Source organism: Olea europaea, chromosome 1 (assembly GCF_002742605.1).
Source record: "Olea europaea var. sylvestris chromosome 1, O_europaea_v1, whole genome shotgun sequence".
Lineage (NCBI taxonomy): Eukaryota > Viridiplantae > Streptophyta > Magnoliopsida > Lamiales > Oleaceae > Olea > Olea europaea.
Window position 1 is genome coordinate 1,124,233 of NC_036237.1, and position 16,714 is coordinate 1,140,946.

General features: G+C 32.9%; 1 protein-coding gene and 1 pseudogene across 1 annotated transcript; both read left to right on the top strand.

Annotated features, from left to right (window-relative positions):
• Nucleotides 1-2,017: 2,017 nt before the first annotated feature.
• LOC111408220 lies at nt 2,018-4,554 on the top strand (annotated as a pseudogene).
• Nucleotides 4,555-5,489: 935 nt separating this feature from the next.
• On the top strand, nt 5,490-7,320 carry LOC111401182 (calmodulin-binding protein 60 A-like). Its single transcript, XM_023028837.1, has 5 exons — nt 5,490-5,574; nt 6,213-6,313; nt 6,701-6,756; nt 6,839-6,893; nt 7,009-7,320. Exons 1-5 carry the CDS (start codon nt 5,490-5,492, stop codon nt 7,318-7,320), a joined length of 609 nt encoding a protein of 202 aa, XP_022884605.1.
• Nucleotides 7,321-16,714: the final 9,394 nt, after the last annotated feature.

The window sequence follows — 16,714 nt, forward strand, 5'->3', positions numbered from 1 at the left end:
AACACATTTAAAATTTTAATCACTTTTTTTTTATTCCCGAATATACAATTATAAAAAAAAAAACAATATTGAATTACAAAAACCAATATATGCCAAATACGATATCTAAAGACAATATGTGCAAATACGGTATGCTGTAAATACGGTATGATGTAAATATGGTATATTATATATATGGTATGATATAAATACGGTATGCTGTAAATACGGTGTGCTGCATATATTGTATGATGAAAATACGGTATGCTGTAAATACGATATGATGCAAATACGGTATGCTGTAAATATGGTAAGCGTAAATACGGTATGTTACACATACGGTATGTAAAGTGCTTATACTGTAAATACGATATGCGTAAATACGGTATGCTGTAAATACGGTGTGCTGCATATACGGTATGATGAAAATAAGGTATGCTGTAAATACGGTATGATACAAATACGGTATGTTGTAAATACGGTATACTGCATATACGGTATGTAAAGTGCATATACGATATGAATGAATCTGGTTTTGTCCACTACAATAAATTTCAATACCGTATATGTTATCTACCGTATTTGCAGCTTACCATATATGCTGTCTATCGTATTTGCAGCTTATTGTATATGCAGGTAATTTATCGTATTTGCAGCTTCCCGTATGTGCTACCTACCGTATTTGCAGTTTAACGTATATACCGATTTTTGCACTTATAAATACAGAGAATGCAGAACGCCATACATTCACTTACCGAATCGAATGTTAGAAAAAAAATTCAGATTTTTATTTTTTCAACATAAGCATAAAATAAATATTAAAATATATGAAGGACAAAATATAAAACGCATATGAATATGCAAGTCGATTTATATTTTTGTGCTCAATCTTCAATTTTTCAATATTGAATTACACAAAATTTAGAAATATAATTTTCACATTCAACTCAATCATATCAACAATATCAAAGAATACAAGCCAAATAATTTGTATAACATCGTATATTTCTTATTCAAGTATGAAATATATAAGCATATTTTTTTTAGATAACACAATACTGTTACAATTGTAAAAATAATTTGCAATCATTTCTTATATCATGGAAATATTTCTAGATATTATTTCAAAAACTTTCCAAAAAACTAAAATTCATACACTAATAAAAATACGATAAATACAAATTATTGCAATGCACGTGACAGTGAATAGTATCATAAAAAGTTGTAGATATTGTATTCATAGTGTAGTTGAATTATTTTCATTGGATACCGCATGTTGGTCTTTACGTTTGCTCAACAAACAACGCTGTTATCGCAATCTCAGGTCCATGAATTTTTTAATGCTATTCTAGCTCTACATGGTACAGTATATCGAAGCATAGTGAAATTAGTGCTTTGTATCTTGGGCTTTGAAAATGTCACAAAAGCATCAGCAGCAAGAGGATGCCAACCCTCCATTTGAAGGAAATCCGTTTGAGGACAAATGGGGTCGAAGAACTACTTCTTTTAGAAGGTAGAGCAAGTTTTTATTCCCTTTTATGGAAGGAAAATAGTTGGGATGTTAAATTTTGTGTGGATTCATGATGAGATTTGGTGTTTAACAATTTTTGGGGATGGCTTTATGTAAATTTGCAAGGGGGTCTACCATTTTTTAATTTTGATATATATATATATATATATATATATATATATATTTTTTTTTTATTTTTTATTTTTTATTTCGTTTTGAATTAATGAAGGAGGAGAAAAACTAATAAAAAGGGAGGAATGGATGTACTTTTGGCGTTGTTGGTAGAACATACTGCTCCAGCAATGAAGTAGTTCATGGAAATGCTCTAAGTGAATAGAGTGCATGTTTGGTGTGCATTACTTGACATTAATTAAATTTTAGCTCTAGAGGAACGATGATAAGTATCTAAATGTGTGTCAAAAGGTGGATATACCTTTAAAAAAGGTATTAAATTAGACATTAGCACGTTAAATGAGACATTGTATTTATAGGAGAAAATTAGTTTAAGATTGTTCAAGGTAGACTTAAAATTGTGCCCTTGAGAAGTAACTAAATTTCGATTGGCAGAAAGGTTGAACAAGTGTGATAGATCTTTGTCTAAAAAGGGTAAGACATAAATCAGACAGAAAGAGTAAGATTGGTCAACCAACCTGGACTGCTTGTGTAAATGTTATATTGGTTATAGGTGGTTTGGGAGATGATGAATGCTTCAACATACAGCATTAGTGGTAGGTTTGGAGCCAGACTGAATACAATAGTTCTAAGAGATCGAGATTGTTAACACATAACCTGTGTAGTTTAATAATTTTAGATGATCTTATAAAAAAAGCTGTTTACGATGTTACTGACTCTTTTCTTGATAAATTTACATAGTTTTTTTGTTTACATGTGTGTCCTAAGAATATATTTCTTTGAGAGCAGACAAAATGTTGTGCATCTTCAGACAGTTCCTGAAAACTAGACTTGCATGTGCTTATATCTTTGCTTCTAAAATCTCCAGAAACTGTATCAAATGGTTGTGGAAGGTTCTAGACTACTCTGATTGAATTTATTACTTGCTTAAATGTATGCATATGTTCTCTTCTCGGAATGTGAATACTTCACAGATATGTAGTCCGTCAGGTGATTTACTTTTTAGTGCTTCCATAAAATATTAAGACTCACTGTAATGCCTCTTTATTGAAATTAAGTGATTCATTCAATATGAGCTTACATGTGAAAGAGGAAGTTGACTCAGCATTAACAAAATATGTGAACAGCATAAAACGATATGGCATTGGATTCTATAGTCAAATAACTAATATTATTAAAACTGGATTACTGTATCGTGATCTTGATATTGATTTTGCTCATCCTGTTAGTCTCTGATTTCATTTTTTATCTTTCTATGAGTCATGGGAAAGACATACAGCATAATGAATCAAGGTGCTTACAGTTACATTTCTTGCATGCTATAACTCAAGGGTGCGGGCTGGACTCAGTCCAATTCTTTTTTTTTTTTTTTTTTGTTCTCTCTCTGGGTTGAAGTATTGGGTATTTTTTGGTTGAAGTACTGGGTATCTCATTTATTTATAGCCTAACCCATATACTAATTTACCTCAATCCAAAATGAAAAAGTTGAAACCCAAGAGAAAATTATAGCCATTTTTTTTGAAGAAAATATTTTCAAAGTTCATTTCTTTCCTTAAAGCCACATTTCTTTGGACCCTCAAATTTGCAACAAAAACTTTCTTAATTGAATATTGGTAATATTGTGATGGATTCTTGAAATCTTGATTATTATCAATTAGTTAAACAATGAGTGCTGATTTTCTGGTGTTCTATCAATTTGTAAATATTAGTAGTTATTTTCTTATCAATTAGTATTTAATTGTCACTTGTGGTTTATTTTAGTGTGAAGTGCCAATGGAGAGGTTCTTTAAAAGAAAATCGTTCGCAGAAAATGTTGATGAGGAAATATCGAATAAAATAGATTTTGATGTTACATAACTTTCTACTGATCCTAAAATAAGGAAGAAGATGATCATCTTATTAATGTTATCGTTATATCATTTTTAGAGTTGTTGTAATATCATTAAATCCATGACCGAAAAGTTCGACTTTAATTAAATTTTGCCCGCATTGGATAAAATTCCTGGTTCCACCCTGCTATAACTCTCCCAGTATTGACCAGGACCCTGATTGAAGCAGAAGAATGGAATACTTTGAAAGTAGCTTTGGTTGATTCTCTCACTGGCCAACTTGTTTCTAGTGGTCCATAATGCTCTGCAACAATGGAAATAGTAGTTCTTGAGGGAGATTTTGATGGTGATGAAGGAGAAAATTGGACATTTGAAGAATTTAAAAATAATATAGTGAAAGCGAGGAAAGGCAAGAAATCTCTTCTGACTGGGGATGTATTTTTGAATCTTCAAGATGGCATAGGTGTGCTAGGTGATATATCCTTTTACTGACAACTCAAGCTGGACGAGAAGACGTAAGTTCAAGCTTGGGGCGAAAGTTGCAGACTGCATTGATGGGATCAGAACAAGAGAAGCCAGATCAGAATCCTGCGTTGTTAGGGATCACTGAGGAGAATGTGAGTGGTTTAATTGCTTTCTCCTTTCCATAATTATAGTTACTTCTAGAAAAATGGAGGGATATTACTCGTTTACGAGTACAATATTCCTGTCACGGTTTATTTGTAGATTAGTTGTACTATATTCATAACAATGAGTATGGTGAACCATCAAGATATGTTTGTGGATCTAAGCTATCCTTGATATCATTTCCTTATTTCAGAATGCAATATTCCAATCTGTTGCAGTGAAATTTACTACCTAGGTTATCAAAATGCACATCTTCTGTCTTGATGACATTTCATGTGAACCATCAAAATTTAATGGATTCGAATTTTATTTTTGAATTGTCAATGGTCGAAGGTGTTGCTATCCACTATAGGAATTGTTGTACCCTCCAAAAAACATTGAGTATGATTCTTTACTGGATGTTTGTTTATTCATTTTTGCCTCAATACATTATCTTGACTTCATTTTTATAATGAAATCTTTTTTGCATCATTTAGTGTTGAGAATAATGCAATGAACAAAATTTCTATTCCTTTTTATTTTCTTCTAGCTTTTATTGAACTTATAAGTGTTTTTTTTTTTTTTTTTAAGTTGGCCTCAAATTAAGCATAATGCAGTCCGTAAAATCTCAATTAATGTTGTTTGTTCGTGCTTTGATGGCGTTTTCGTAACAAATAGTAGATTTTTACATATATTAATTTTCATTACAAACATCTTCAATTTAATATTTTTTCTAATTCGAGTTCTTCAATCTTTAGTTATAACACCACTGTTCATTACTAAGATTTCTGTGGGCAAATTATCTAGGTTCAAGTGATTTGGTTCTTTTTTATAACAATCGATGGACTTATTGGTAGGAGTGAACGTGGTTCCATTTGGTTCTGGTTCCAAGAGAACCAAACAGAACCATGAACCAATGATTTTTTTGATAATGGAACCGATGTTTTTTTTTTTAAAAAGTGGAACCAAACAAAACCAAACCATTTGGTTTTGGTTTGGTCTGGTTCTAGTAGACTAATATTATTACTTAAGTTTTCAGTCTTGCACAATATTTATAAGTTAGTAATATGTACTTAAATAAAAAATATAAGCATCAAACATTTAACAAGTTCAAATTATCAATAATCAGGTTATAAAAGTCTAAATTAACAAATAAAATATAAACCAATGAGTCATTGCCAAAAGTTAATAGAATTAAGCCAATCAACCCCCGTTATTGCGAGGATGACAGCGCACTCATGGCCCAGGCGTGGGTCCCCCATGAATAAAATAATCCTGACCCATGTGTGTGTGTTGTGTCAACTGTGCGATCATCCTTGTGGACACTGTAGCTTGGTTGAAGTTAATAATATCGAGTTCAATATCCTCCTTTGTCCAAATGTGGGATGATGTCCGTGTGCAAACAAGGAAAAGTGGCACTGTCTAAACGAGGAATGGTGTGGGATGATGATGTCTTTGTGCAAATTGGGAAAAGTGATGGTGGTACTGCCTATTTTCCTCTACCGTGGCATTGTAAAGGTGAATTTCGAAAAATTCTAAAAATGAAGATATTCCAACAAAAGAGTCAACTTTCGTTTAGAAATTATGTGTATTTATAAACAAACAAACTTCACTACCTCAAAATTCAAAGTGTCCTTAGAGACAAATACAATGATGGATTGGAAGGCGACGTCGATGACTAGAGTGAGACGGTGAATGTTGAGAGACAAATTGGAATTGGGAATTTGGGTTTCTCTTAACCCTTTGGGCTAGACGGCTATGGCTATTAGAGAAAAAAATTAATGAGCTAAATACGTTTAATTGGCTGACTGACTTCCATTAATATAAAATTAGATTCATACAAAAAATATAATTATAAATTATGTTTGGTTCTTGCTTCTAGCATTAGAACCGAACAGGAATCGGAACCAAATGGTTTTCGGTTCGAAGAATCAAAACCATTAATTTTTTTCGTAGAACCGAACCAAATCACTCGGTTTGGTTTGGTTTGGTCTGGTCTGGACATTTTGTCCAACCCTATTTATTGGTCTGAATGTACAAAAAAAATAAAAAAATAAAAATTGAGGAAGGGATTATTGTTACATTTGATAATTTGCATATCATTGTTGTTATAAAAATTACTGTATGAAAATATTGATTGACTAGTTTTCCTCTAGCATACAAGAAGCACTACCCTCCGTTTCTTTTTGATGAAGTCTGGCGGCTGGAAAAAATTGGAAAGGATGGAGCTTTTCACAAATGCCTGAGCCAGGAAAGAGTAAAAACTATGAAGGACTTCCTGATTTTATAATATAAGAACTGTTTTCTGCAGATTCAAACTACTTTATTTTTCTTGGAGCTTTGTGCAATCAATAATCAATACTACTATTTTTGCTTATGATAAAAACATATTACAATAGTAATCTCTTTTGCATCACAAATGATAATTCGTTTTAAGGCTTTTATATTATGTGGATTATATTACATTTCCATGTTGCATTTCCTCACACGGCTTCATCCTCTTGACTAGGATTTTTATGTTGTTGTGTTCATTACACTTGTTAATACTTTACCAACATCCATTTCCTTGTCGTTTGCTTTCCCCGTAATGTGCTTTATAATTTGTTAAGGAATTATAGTAGTTTGTATGTTGCAATTCCTCTAGATCCTTGGGACTGGTATGTCTACTAAAATGTGGGAAGTTATATTGAGCTTGCTCAGGCATGCGTGCTTGACAAGAAATTGCACTTGTACACTCCTTCTGGATCTCAGCAAAAGATTGGTGTTGTTTTTAATGTTGTAGGACAAGTAACGAAGGCCAGTATATTCCCAGTGATAAGCTGTCTGAAACAAAGAAGGCATGCTTCCTTTTCTATTTTCTTATTGAAATCTTCCATTTATTGTTCAATTATGTCTTTTGTTTCTTGGATTTATAATTCTCTCTGAACAAAGTATTGCCCATTTCTCGTCCAGGCTGATGCCCATAACTTGGTAATATCTGCATATAGAGATCGGGAGAAAGTCGTCACTTTTGACGATGAGGCTTCTCTTATGGATCTTGTCCCACGCTTATCCATTGAACAATCTTCTTCATACCTACAACTGGAAGGGAGTTCTAATGGCAATAAGGTTTTAAGTTCTCAAAACTTCAACAATTTTTCCTATTTGCAGCAGAACGTGTCTTTGCCTCATATTATGCAATCTAAGTATTCTATTAGAGGCTTGAGTAACCAGGACGGATACTTTCATACCTGGACGAATACTTTCATAGTGTCGACCCTGTGAATATTATGCTTGAGCAACCTTCCAATATTCATGTTCAAGTTGCAAAAACCTTACTTTGCAATGCGGAGTCCATGAGTCAAGCATTTTGTGCATATGAGCAGTTGAAGTGTTTTGGTACAGGTTCACTTCAGGATTCAGACATGCAGTCATCAGCTGATTTACAAAGCGCCGTAAATTGTTTTCTACCTTGTCCAGTAGTTCCTCTTTATAATGCTCAGAGAAGATGGAAAATCTTGTTCAGTGTATTCAAGATGATTCTCAATAAGAAGAATTACGGCAAGCAATTGTCATGCAGGAATAGCAAGGTATTTGTAAATGCAGATGCTGAGCTTGATACAGTGGGCTTATATTGAGCCGGAATAGTTGTAAGTTGTAACTAATGTGTGTGTGTGTCTGTGAAGGAGATTGGATACAAGTATTATGCAGAAATTAGCAGCAGTACCGCGAATTTGATATTGTAAACTGTTTGCTGGGGGATTGTATAGCCTTCATGCAGGAGGACCAGAAAGACTATTCTGTGCAAAAAAGAGTCCACTCAACATTGAATTTTGGAACACTGCTAGTGCATTCTCTTTGGGTTGGTTTGATTATTATTATTATTATTATTATTATTATTATTATTATTATTATTATTATTATTATTATTATTATTATTATTATTATTATTATTATTATTTTATACTTTTCATGCAATGCTAGGATAAATATGAATTTTTGGTTCAAACTCATCTGAGTAAATGTCATATTCTTATCAATTAGACATGGAATCTTCCATTTCAAGAATAAAACACCTGAAGTTTGATTTTATTTACACCTTTGTATTTGAAACATAGTACGTAACCCTCGTTATGTGGCTGCAGACCTGAGAATGTGGTAATACACAACACTCTTGCCTGAAAGAAAGGCCTACGAGGCTCATGCAAATATAGTCGAAGACAAACATAGGGGACGAAGGCTGTACAGGAAGTGAAGAAGCTGGAAGCATGAACAACGTAAATTTTGAGTTGGTGCGTGCATCCAAGAAGATTTTAGTATTGTCGAGAAACGTTCATGGAAGATGTTTTATGAAAGATTATAGAATGCTATAGGCACGCAAAATTTGGAGAAAGCACAAGAGACAATATTCTAAAATATTAAGTGGTTAGATAATTGTAGAAGATTGTAGAGACAATTTTTTCGTAGAAAATTCTTGTATAAATATCCTAATTAGAATAAGAGTCTAGAGCTTATTTCCTGACCGTTAGATAGATTTGATATCAACATTGATTTTGAGAATGTAGAAGTATAAATGTGCAAGGGATCTCATTTCAAAGTAACAAACCTGTGAGAGCATAGTAGCAACAAAGCTAATATTTTGCTCCCTAGTCTCTATTTCTCGTGTTAGTAAAATTTGCCTTTCTATGTTTCATTTTCAGTTGTACCATCTAACACACATTAAAGTTCCATAAATTGTTTAGAGACTGACATATCTAGTGTCGCAAAGGATAGAGAGTTGAATAGCTAAGTACTTTATAGGAGCTTGAAAGGTTGAGTTGATAGAATTAAGAATAGACAAATTCTTCGTTAAGTATGATAAGGTTGTTTCTTGAAGTGTGGGCATAGCAAAAACCCAGAAGTTAGAGATCCAACATTTAAAAAGTGAAAGAAACGTTAAAACATACACTAAAGTAAGAAATATGTATAATCGTTGACATAATCCTTGTATAGATGTGCGTGTCCATGGGCAAAAGTAACTTCCACCTAAAGAGAAGCAAAAACTTCCATAAAAATTCTCATAAAATCGAGAATAAAGATTTCATTCTAAGAAGAAGAGAAAGCTACATTTTTTTGCATAGACATGGCAAAGATCATAGTAACCTTATTATTTTTTTGGCATACAAGAAAAGTTTACCCGTGGAGTCGACCCTCATTCAGGTCATGAACTTGAAGGTGATCACCGCCATCATCACCATCATGGTCCTGATTGTTCAGCTATACCTTCTCGTTTTAGAAATTGTTATTCTGCGTTGTATAAGCCTTATACTTCACTCGCTTTTGCTAAATGTTGCCAAGTTCTGAATTTCACGACCAAATGTAAATTTGAGTTTTTTGTGCCAACCGATAGATCTATAACACGTGCATTTTAGAAGTCATGATGCAAACATTTAAGAAGTTTCATTCTAAGAAGAAGAAGAGAAAACTAAATCATGATGCAAACATTTACATGTTTATTTCGTTATATATATTCAACTTCACCCCTATCTGTCATATATATCATTATCAACCCTCCAATAACAAAAAATTAAATATAAGACATAGAGAAATAACAAATAGAGGGGCAGCCTGATTTTATATTAAATGAGTTTGGAGCGAGAGGTGGGTCAACGAACAAAAGTTGACTTACACTATAATTCAATAAATAATGTGGATAATTTTTTACCACTTGATTTCTAACATAATTATTACAGAAGTTTAGCAAATTATATGACATTAACAGCAAAATTTACACATGTCATAGAATTAAAATAGCTCTTTTGGGATTAATAAAACTAATCAAGAATGAATTTGGAATGGTTGTGAACAGTTTTGGAGGGAAATGATATATTATAAAGTGGGGTGCGACTATTTTTGCCAATGGGAATAAAGTTATGTAAAATTCACATGGTGTTTTAACATAAGATGAAAAACATTAAAATAGATTAATTTTGCAAAGGTCAGCAAAGATTGGTGACAAATTGATATAGTTTGTAAGTTGTGGATAAAGTAGTAAAAGTTTCCAAATATTAGTGACAAAATGTGCAATTTTTTTATTTATTTTTTATTTCTTAACTGGATCAATAGTGCAAATTTTTCCGTAATAATTGCACGGCACATTCAGCCAAAAGACTCACATTACACACTACGTTTTTTGGTTGATTCTACTGGGATTTTTATTGAACAATAGTGCCCTCTCTAAGCTACAAATTCATTCTCAGGTACACGCGTATGGTTTATGTGCGGTTGTTATGCTGATTTTTCATTTATTCACCTGTTTATTGAGGTAGATTGTTGAAATGGACGGTATAAATTGATGGGCTATTAATGAAATAATTCGTTAACGGTATCAAGGCAAGGATTTCATGTTGAACCTGGGACTCGTGAGAAGGCTGTGAGTACCTTTTTTTCCAAGAATATCTTCACGATTTTTTATTTTTTTTTTGGTGATAACTTTTGTTCTTTACATTCGATTTTTCTTATTGCTTCTTTTTTATAATATTGATCCTTGGGATCTGAATAATTGTGTGAATTTAAACCAAAAAAATAATAATAATAACTTTTGGTCTAAAAGAAGAGGGCAAAAGTAATTTTTTTTTTTAATTGGCATTATATTTGCCCAAAAAAGTAGAACAAGGGCATAAGCAGTGGAATCGTATTGCTCTGTGAACATTGATTGAGATTTCGTACAATAGAATCGTCTAATGTGTTGGGAATCTGCTTAACATACAAAGCGGAAAATTTAAATAGATTTCGATTCCCACCAAGAATCGTCTTTGTGTTTAGATAGAAATTGTGATAAGATTGTACCTTTTCCAAATCTGCAAACTTCTTTGCTATTTTTTTTGTTCCAACAATCTTGATTTGCCACCCACAGCTGTCCAATTGTTCAGCCTCCAATGGTGATCCACACAGAGAACAAGATTGCAGCTACAGGGTTTTCTCCTCTTGTGCTAGCAAGAATAATTATGAGAAAAAACCATCTGAATTGAAAACTCTAGCCATGTATTTATATAAGCCCTAACGAGCCTGACCTGGTCGAGTCCAATATTTAATTAATCCATTTAATTAAATTCAGTCCGTGAATTAATTAATCCAATTAATTAATTCGGGTCTATAAATAACCAACCCAATTAATTAATTTATCCAACGATTGTTAAATTAATTAATTAATAAATTGCAATCTTCCAATTCTCTTTTGTGTGCGACCCATCAGATCCCGATCACGATGTCTAACGACGTGAAATATTATTTTGATCCAATCAAAATTGATAAATTAAAACACCATTTTAATTGATCACTAATTCACACTTGCCGTTCTAAATTGACATCTAGCAATGTGTCAATGCATTACATGTAACGGGAAATGTTATGTGGTATGACAAAACCAAACTCGTTCGTTTACCGTGAAACTATAATCCCTTCATCAATATGATCCAATCAATTACGAGATATGGAAGTGTGTCAATCCAGAATATCGATCATATCTTTCAAATCACTATTAAGTCAATATAAGTCTAAAACTCCTTTTCGACTTATGAGTATACCTTGGCCAAGGATTTCGTTATCGACTTAATTGAATGAAATGCAGATCATGATCTCTTACTATCTAAGAGTGACGAATCCTTTATTGGTCATTCACAACCTTCATACGATTCTTGACATACATGAACGATGTCGTATTAGCGGCCCTTTGCGGAGCAACATCCAACACCGCCAAAGTATGACTGTCCTCATATAAGGTACCATGACGACCTCAAGTCAAAAGACCAATTCCACTACCGAACATTAGAGATTAACCACTGACACTCAGATAGTTATCCATGTGAAATCTCTCGACGGGTCTCCAATGTTTTGTTCTATAACAAAACATCCACGTGTTCATTTAAGTGTCATCACACTTTAGCTTGTGAGATCAGCTACTTACTTCATAAGTAAGAAACGCCACACGTGATGGTCTATCCGTAATAACGATATCCATATCTCGTTATTACTTACGATCACGGACGATTTAAGACTCAATCAGATGTAATTTGTATCTCACAATCACAACTCCTTGTGATAAATAAATTACGAAGATTTGAATCTACGGACTCTATTATTTATTTAATTGTCTATTAATTAAATAATAGATCTGCTATTAAATTGTATTAATTATATATCAAAAGTATTTATGTCCAAAGTTGATTGGACCTGGGGCATAATACTTACAAACTCCCACTTGCACTAGATTCAATCATTTATGTATCCAATATCATAAGTCTACATGACAATTAGATTTATGCTACGACAACTCTTTGTCAATAGATCTGCAATATTGTTAAATGTGAGAATTTGTTCTTCTCTTTACATCATTTCTATGTATTATCTCTCTGATGAGATTATACCGCCTTAATACATGTTTGGATTATTGATGAGACCTTAGTTCCTTCGTTTTCGCAATGGCTCTATTGTTATCACAATACAATGGCATGTGATCAACAATATCAGGAACTACTCCAAGTTCATTTATGAGTATCATGATCCATATTGCAACTCTTTACTACGTCTGAAGTAATCATGTATTAGGTTTCTACTATTGAATCAACGGTTGCTTCACGTTTGGAACCTTTCCAACATACCGCTTAAGAGTAAGCCAGTTTCTCCATATGAAATCTTCTCAAGATTTTATCTATGTAAATTGAAATGAGTTAAGCAATCTTCTAGATTTACCTCTATAGATTAAGTTGCTTCTCCCATATCGTTCATAAATAAATCCTTTAACAATCATTATTTCAACGATTGAAATATAGGGATGTCGTTTTCCATAATATTAGGAATATGACAATGCTCCCACTATCTTTTTGTAAACACACAATTTGTCTTCAAATTTGATAAAATCAAACACTTTGACTTTTTCATCAAATCTAAGCTTTCAGTTCCAAGAGACTTCTCTTAACCTATAGTAACGGTATGCAACTGCTGCAAACAATACCCTAATTGACTTCAGCAAGGCTACAGGAGAAAGGTTTCACCAAGGTCAATACTTAACCTTTGCTTCTACCCTTCCTTTATATATATGGGTATTCCCATCCATATCGACCTTTTTTCTCGTAAACTATTTACAAAAACTTATGGGTTTTATTCCATCAGGAGGCTCGACCAAGGTCCAAACCTTATTCACATACGCAAAGTTCATCTTGAGTATCATGGCCTCTTGCTATCTCTTTTAAGTCAACACTTGACTTTATTTTGGTGCAACTAGCAGGTTCATTGTCCTGGATCAGTAATACCTAATTAGTAATTATGGATTTGCACCTTCTTGAAGGTCGAATGATCCTACTAGATTCACATAGAGCTGACATGTCCTCAGGAGTCTTTACTTCCTGATCAAGAGTATGTCCCATATCGGATATGAGATCAAACTCGAATTTATCTACTTGGTTAACTATATCTGTGGACTCTTGAACTCTTTCATGTTCTATTGTGCTCCCACTGTCCTCCCCTAGAGTAAACATTTTCTCTGAAAAGACAATATATCGTGAGATGAAGACTTTCTTCACAATAATAGAATTTATATTCAAATATCTGCTTTGAATATTCCACAAATATGTATTTATCGAATTTAATCTCAAACTTATCCAATTTAAGGAGCTTCAAATAAGCGTTATGACCCAAAACTTCCATATTAGATAAATTGGGACTATTGCCTTAACTCGCATGGAGTTCTGTTAACCAACTTAGATGTGACATATTTTAATGTGTTACACACTGCAATCAGTGCATGACCCCAAAACGATTTTTGGAGATTTGCATAGTTTGTTATTAATCGCACTATATCTAATAGTTAATGATTCCTCCTTTTAGATCCACCACTATGCTGCAGTGTATGTGGATGAGTCCACTGCAAGAGAATCTCATTCTCTCTTAGATAGTCTATATTTTATCTTTAAGTTACTCTCACTCGATCGAATCTTAATGTAAGGGTATCTTTACCTATTTGTTTCTCTATTTCTAGTTTGAATCTCTTGAACTTTTTAAGAGTCTCATGTTTGAGTTTCATCAAGTATACATGATCATTGATGAAATAAGAGAAACATTACCTGACATCAATTGACATGAGTCCATATGCATCACTATACATTAGACCAGTAATTATGCCGACCTTTCTTTTTTTCAAGTAAAAGAAGATTTGATCATTGTGCCAGACATGCATAATTTGTACTTGTCAAAATCAATTAATCCCGAGTATACATCTTTATGTAATTTTGGAATTGCATTTCATCTATATGACAAAGTCTGCCAGTCCAGATTTTGATAATAATTAGATTATCGCATTTATGCCTTATAATTTCTATACTCATTATAGAATCCTTAGTATTAAAAAATATAAACATCGTTTTGTAATTTACCATAGCCATTAAGATCTTTATCAAGATAAACAAGAACAACAATTGTCCTTAATATTAAAATAGTTCATGTCCAAACATGAAGTTCATTTTAATGTTCCAGCTATGGTGGGTACAAAGCGACATTTCTCTAATTCCAATACTAAACCAAAAGGCAATGGCAAGAAGTATGTTCCTATAGGTAACGCAGCAACCGTTGCTCATCTTCAACGTGTAAATTAACTTCTCCCACTTGTAGTGGTCTAGTTCCATTTAGTTTCTCCATAAATATGAGATCCACATCTGGTATCTAATACCTGAGAAGCTAATGAAATAGACATAAGCCTAGCAATATTCCTTCCAATGACCTTTCATTCTATAATGAAACCAAAGGTCATTAGATTTGGTATTGTCCTTCGCTTAGACTGTCTTAACCATATTGGGTGCTTTCTTAAAACCCCTTTAGATTTCCTCTTAACACTCTTAGAGGAATCAATGGTTTGCCCACTACCAACTTTGATAAAGAGCTTAACAGTCCTAAGCATGTCAAGCAACTTAATGAGTATGCATTCGAGCTTATTCATATCATAATTCATAATTAGTATGAATAACTCTATAACAGAGATTGTAGAGCTAAGTCAATACTTAGTTCATAGTTAATAATTGAACTCAGTTGAGATACTTCTTGTGTCAATCATCTTCAGCATGAGGATTGACTGAAGATTCTTTTGTCACTTTGCATCGGTATAGTTGTTTGAAAGTCTCATATCCTTCCACACATGATTATTATCATACAACTCTTTGTAATGAAGAATTATGTGTTAACATCTATACTCTCAAGTTGCTTTCGTAACTCAGGTGACATAGTTGCAGATATTACATATGTTGCATTACTATTGTTATCACTGCGTTTATTATAGCAGCCACCTCTTCCTTAATCGGGTCATCACCAGATGTCTCTGGAAAATGGCTACTTAAAGACAACCAACTTTCTCATGCTTAAGAACAATTCTCAAATTGCAGTGCCAATCAAGAAGATTTAATTTGGTTGTTGGCATCCAATATGCCTCTCAAATACACATGGTTACTCACGATTCAACAAATATAAATGATGAAAAGAAAAAGAATAATACATAAAATGTATCAATTAATTTAACATGGACTTTCATTAAATTAATTATACTCCCACTGTTTAATACAAGTTTATGACCCTCTCACATAAATTTATGGAGTCCATACTCGATTCCCAGTGGGCTGGGATCCCATCTGTTATACTAAGACCTTGAGTGTACTCAACAAACCTTAATATAACATTTGGGTAGATACTATTATCAATTGTATCTCCATACAACTTCCAGATCATTAAGTTGACAACTCTTTATCTTCACACATCTTATGTGTTAGCTTAACATGTCTCTAAAATCTATCTCCTTGAGTATACTCAACAAAAGATAAATTTTAGTTAAGTCAAACCCGTCATTCAGAAATATCAAATATTTCATAGTGTTAAACATATCCCTAATAGACTAGCCTTGAGTGTACTCAACAAGTTGAGACGATTTGAGACTCTGATTTTTCACTATATATATATATATATATATAAAATAGTGTGGACGATTATGAATTTTACTATCTAGTCTTCCCGAGCCATAAGGAAGACTAGTTGGTCAATTCCTATAGGGTATTACCTTTATCAGTATCAATGCACCATCTCCATGGTCTCCTCCTCTTCTTGTTTCTTCAATTAGTCCAATTGCAACATGTATCTTATACTAGTTGGCACACAGACCTAAATGAAATTGGACTCGCAGGCCCATAGCAACAATAATAATAACGGACTCGCAGGTCCAAAATGATCAAGAGCTCGCAGGCCCAAATAATAACAATAATAACTGACTCGCAGGCCCAAAACAATTAAGAGCTCGCAGGCCCACAAAACGACAAGAATAAAAATTAACCATTCAACACATCTATATGGTTGAGTCCATAATCGTCCACTAATAATACATTTATCACATAAATGTATGTATATATAATATCTAATATTATATGCTAACACGTTTCAAGTTTCTAGCAATTAAGGTTGTCTAAACTCTTTTAAACAAATGGATCGGAACAACTAAATAATTAATTAACCATATTAATCAATTATTTAATTAGCAGGCATATTTAATTAAAAACAAATTTTAATTAAATACCGAACTAGAGTCAAACTCTAATTCCATAATTATAGGGCGGAATTATTTAATTAAAATCACATTTCAATTAAATATCAAATTAGAGTTCAACTCTAA

Bases quoted from the DNA above. Each gene is read 5' to 3' on its own strand.
- LOC111401182 (XM_023028837.1), top strand. From the start codon at position 5,490: ATGGTGTGGGATGATGATGTCTTTGTGCAAATTGGGAAAAGTGATGGT. The intron at 6,757-6,838 runs GCATGCGTGCTT...TTAATGTTGTAG, and splicing joins GTTATATTGAGCTTGCTCAG to GACAAGTAACGAAGGCCAGT. The intron at 6,894-7,008 runs GCATGCTTCCTT...TTTCTCGTCCAG, and splicing joins AGCTGTCTGAAACAAAGAAG to GCTGATGCCCATAACTTGGT.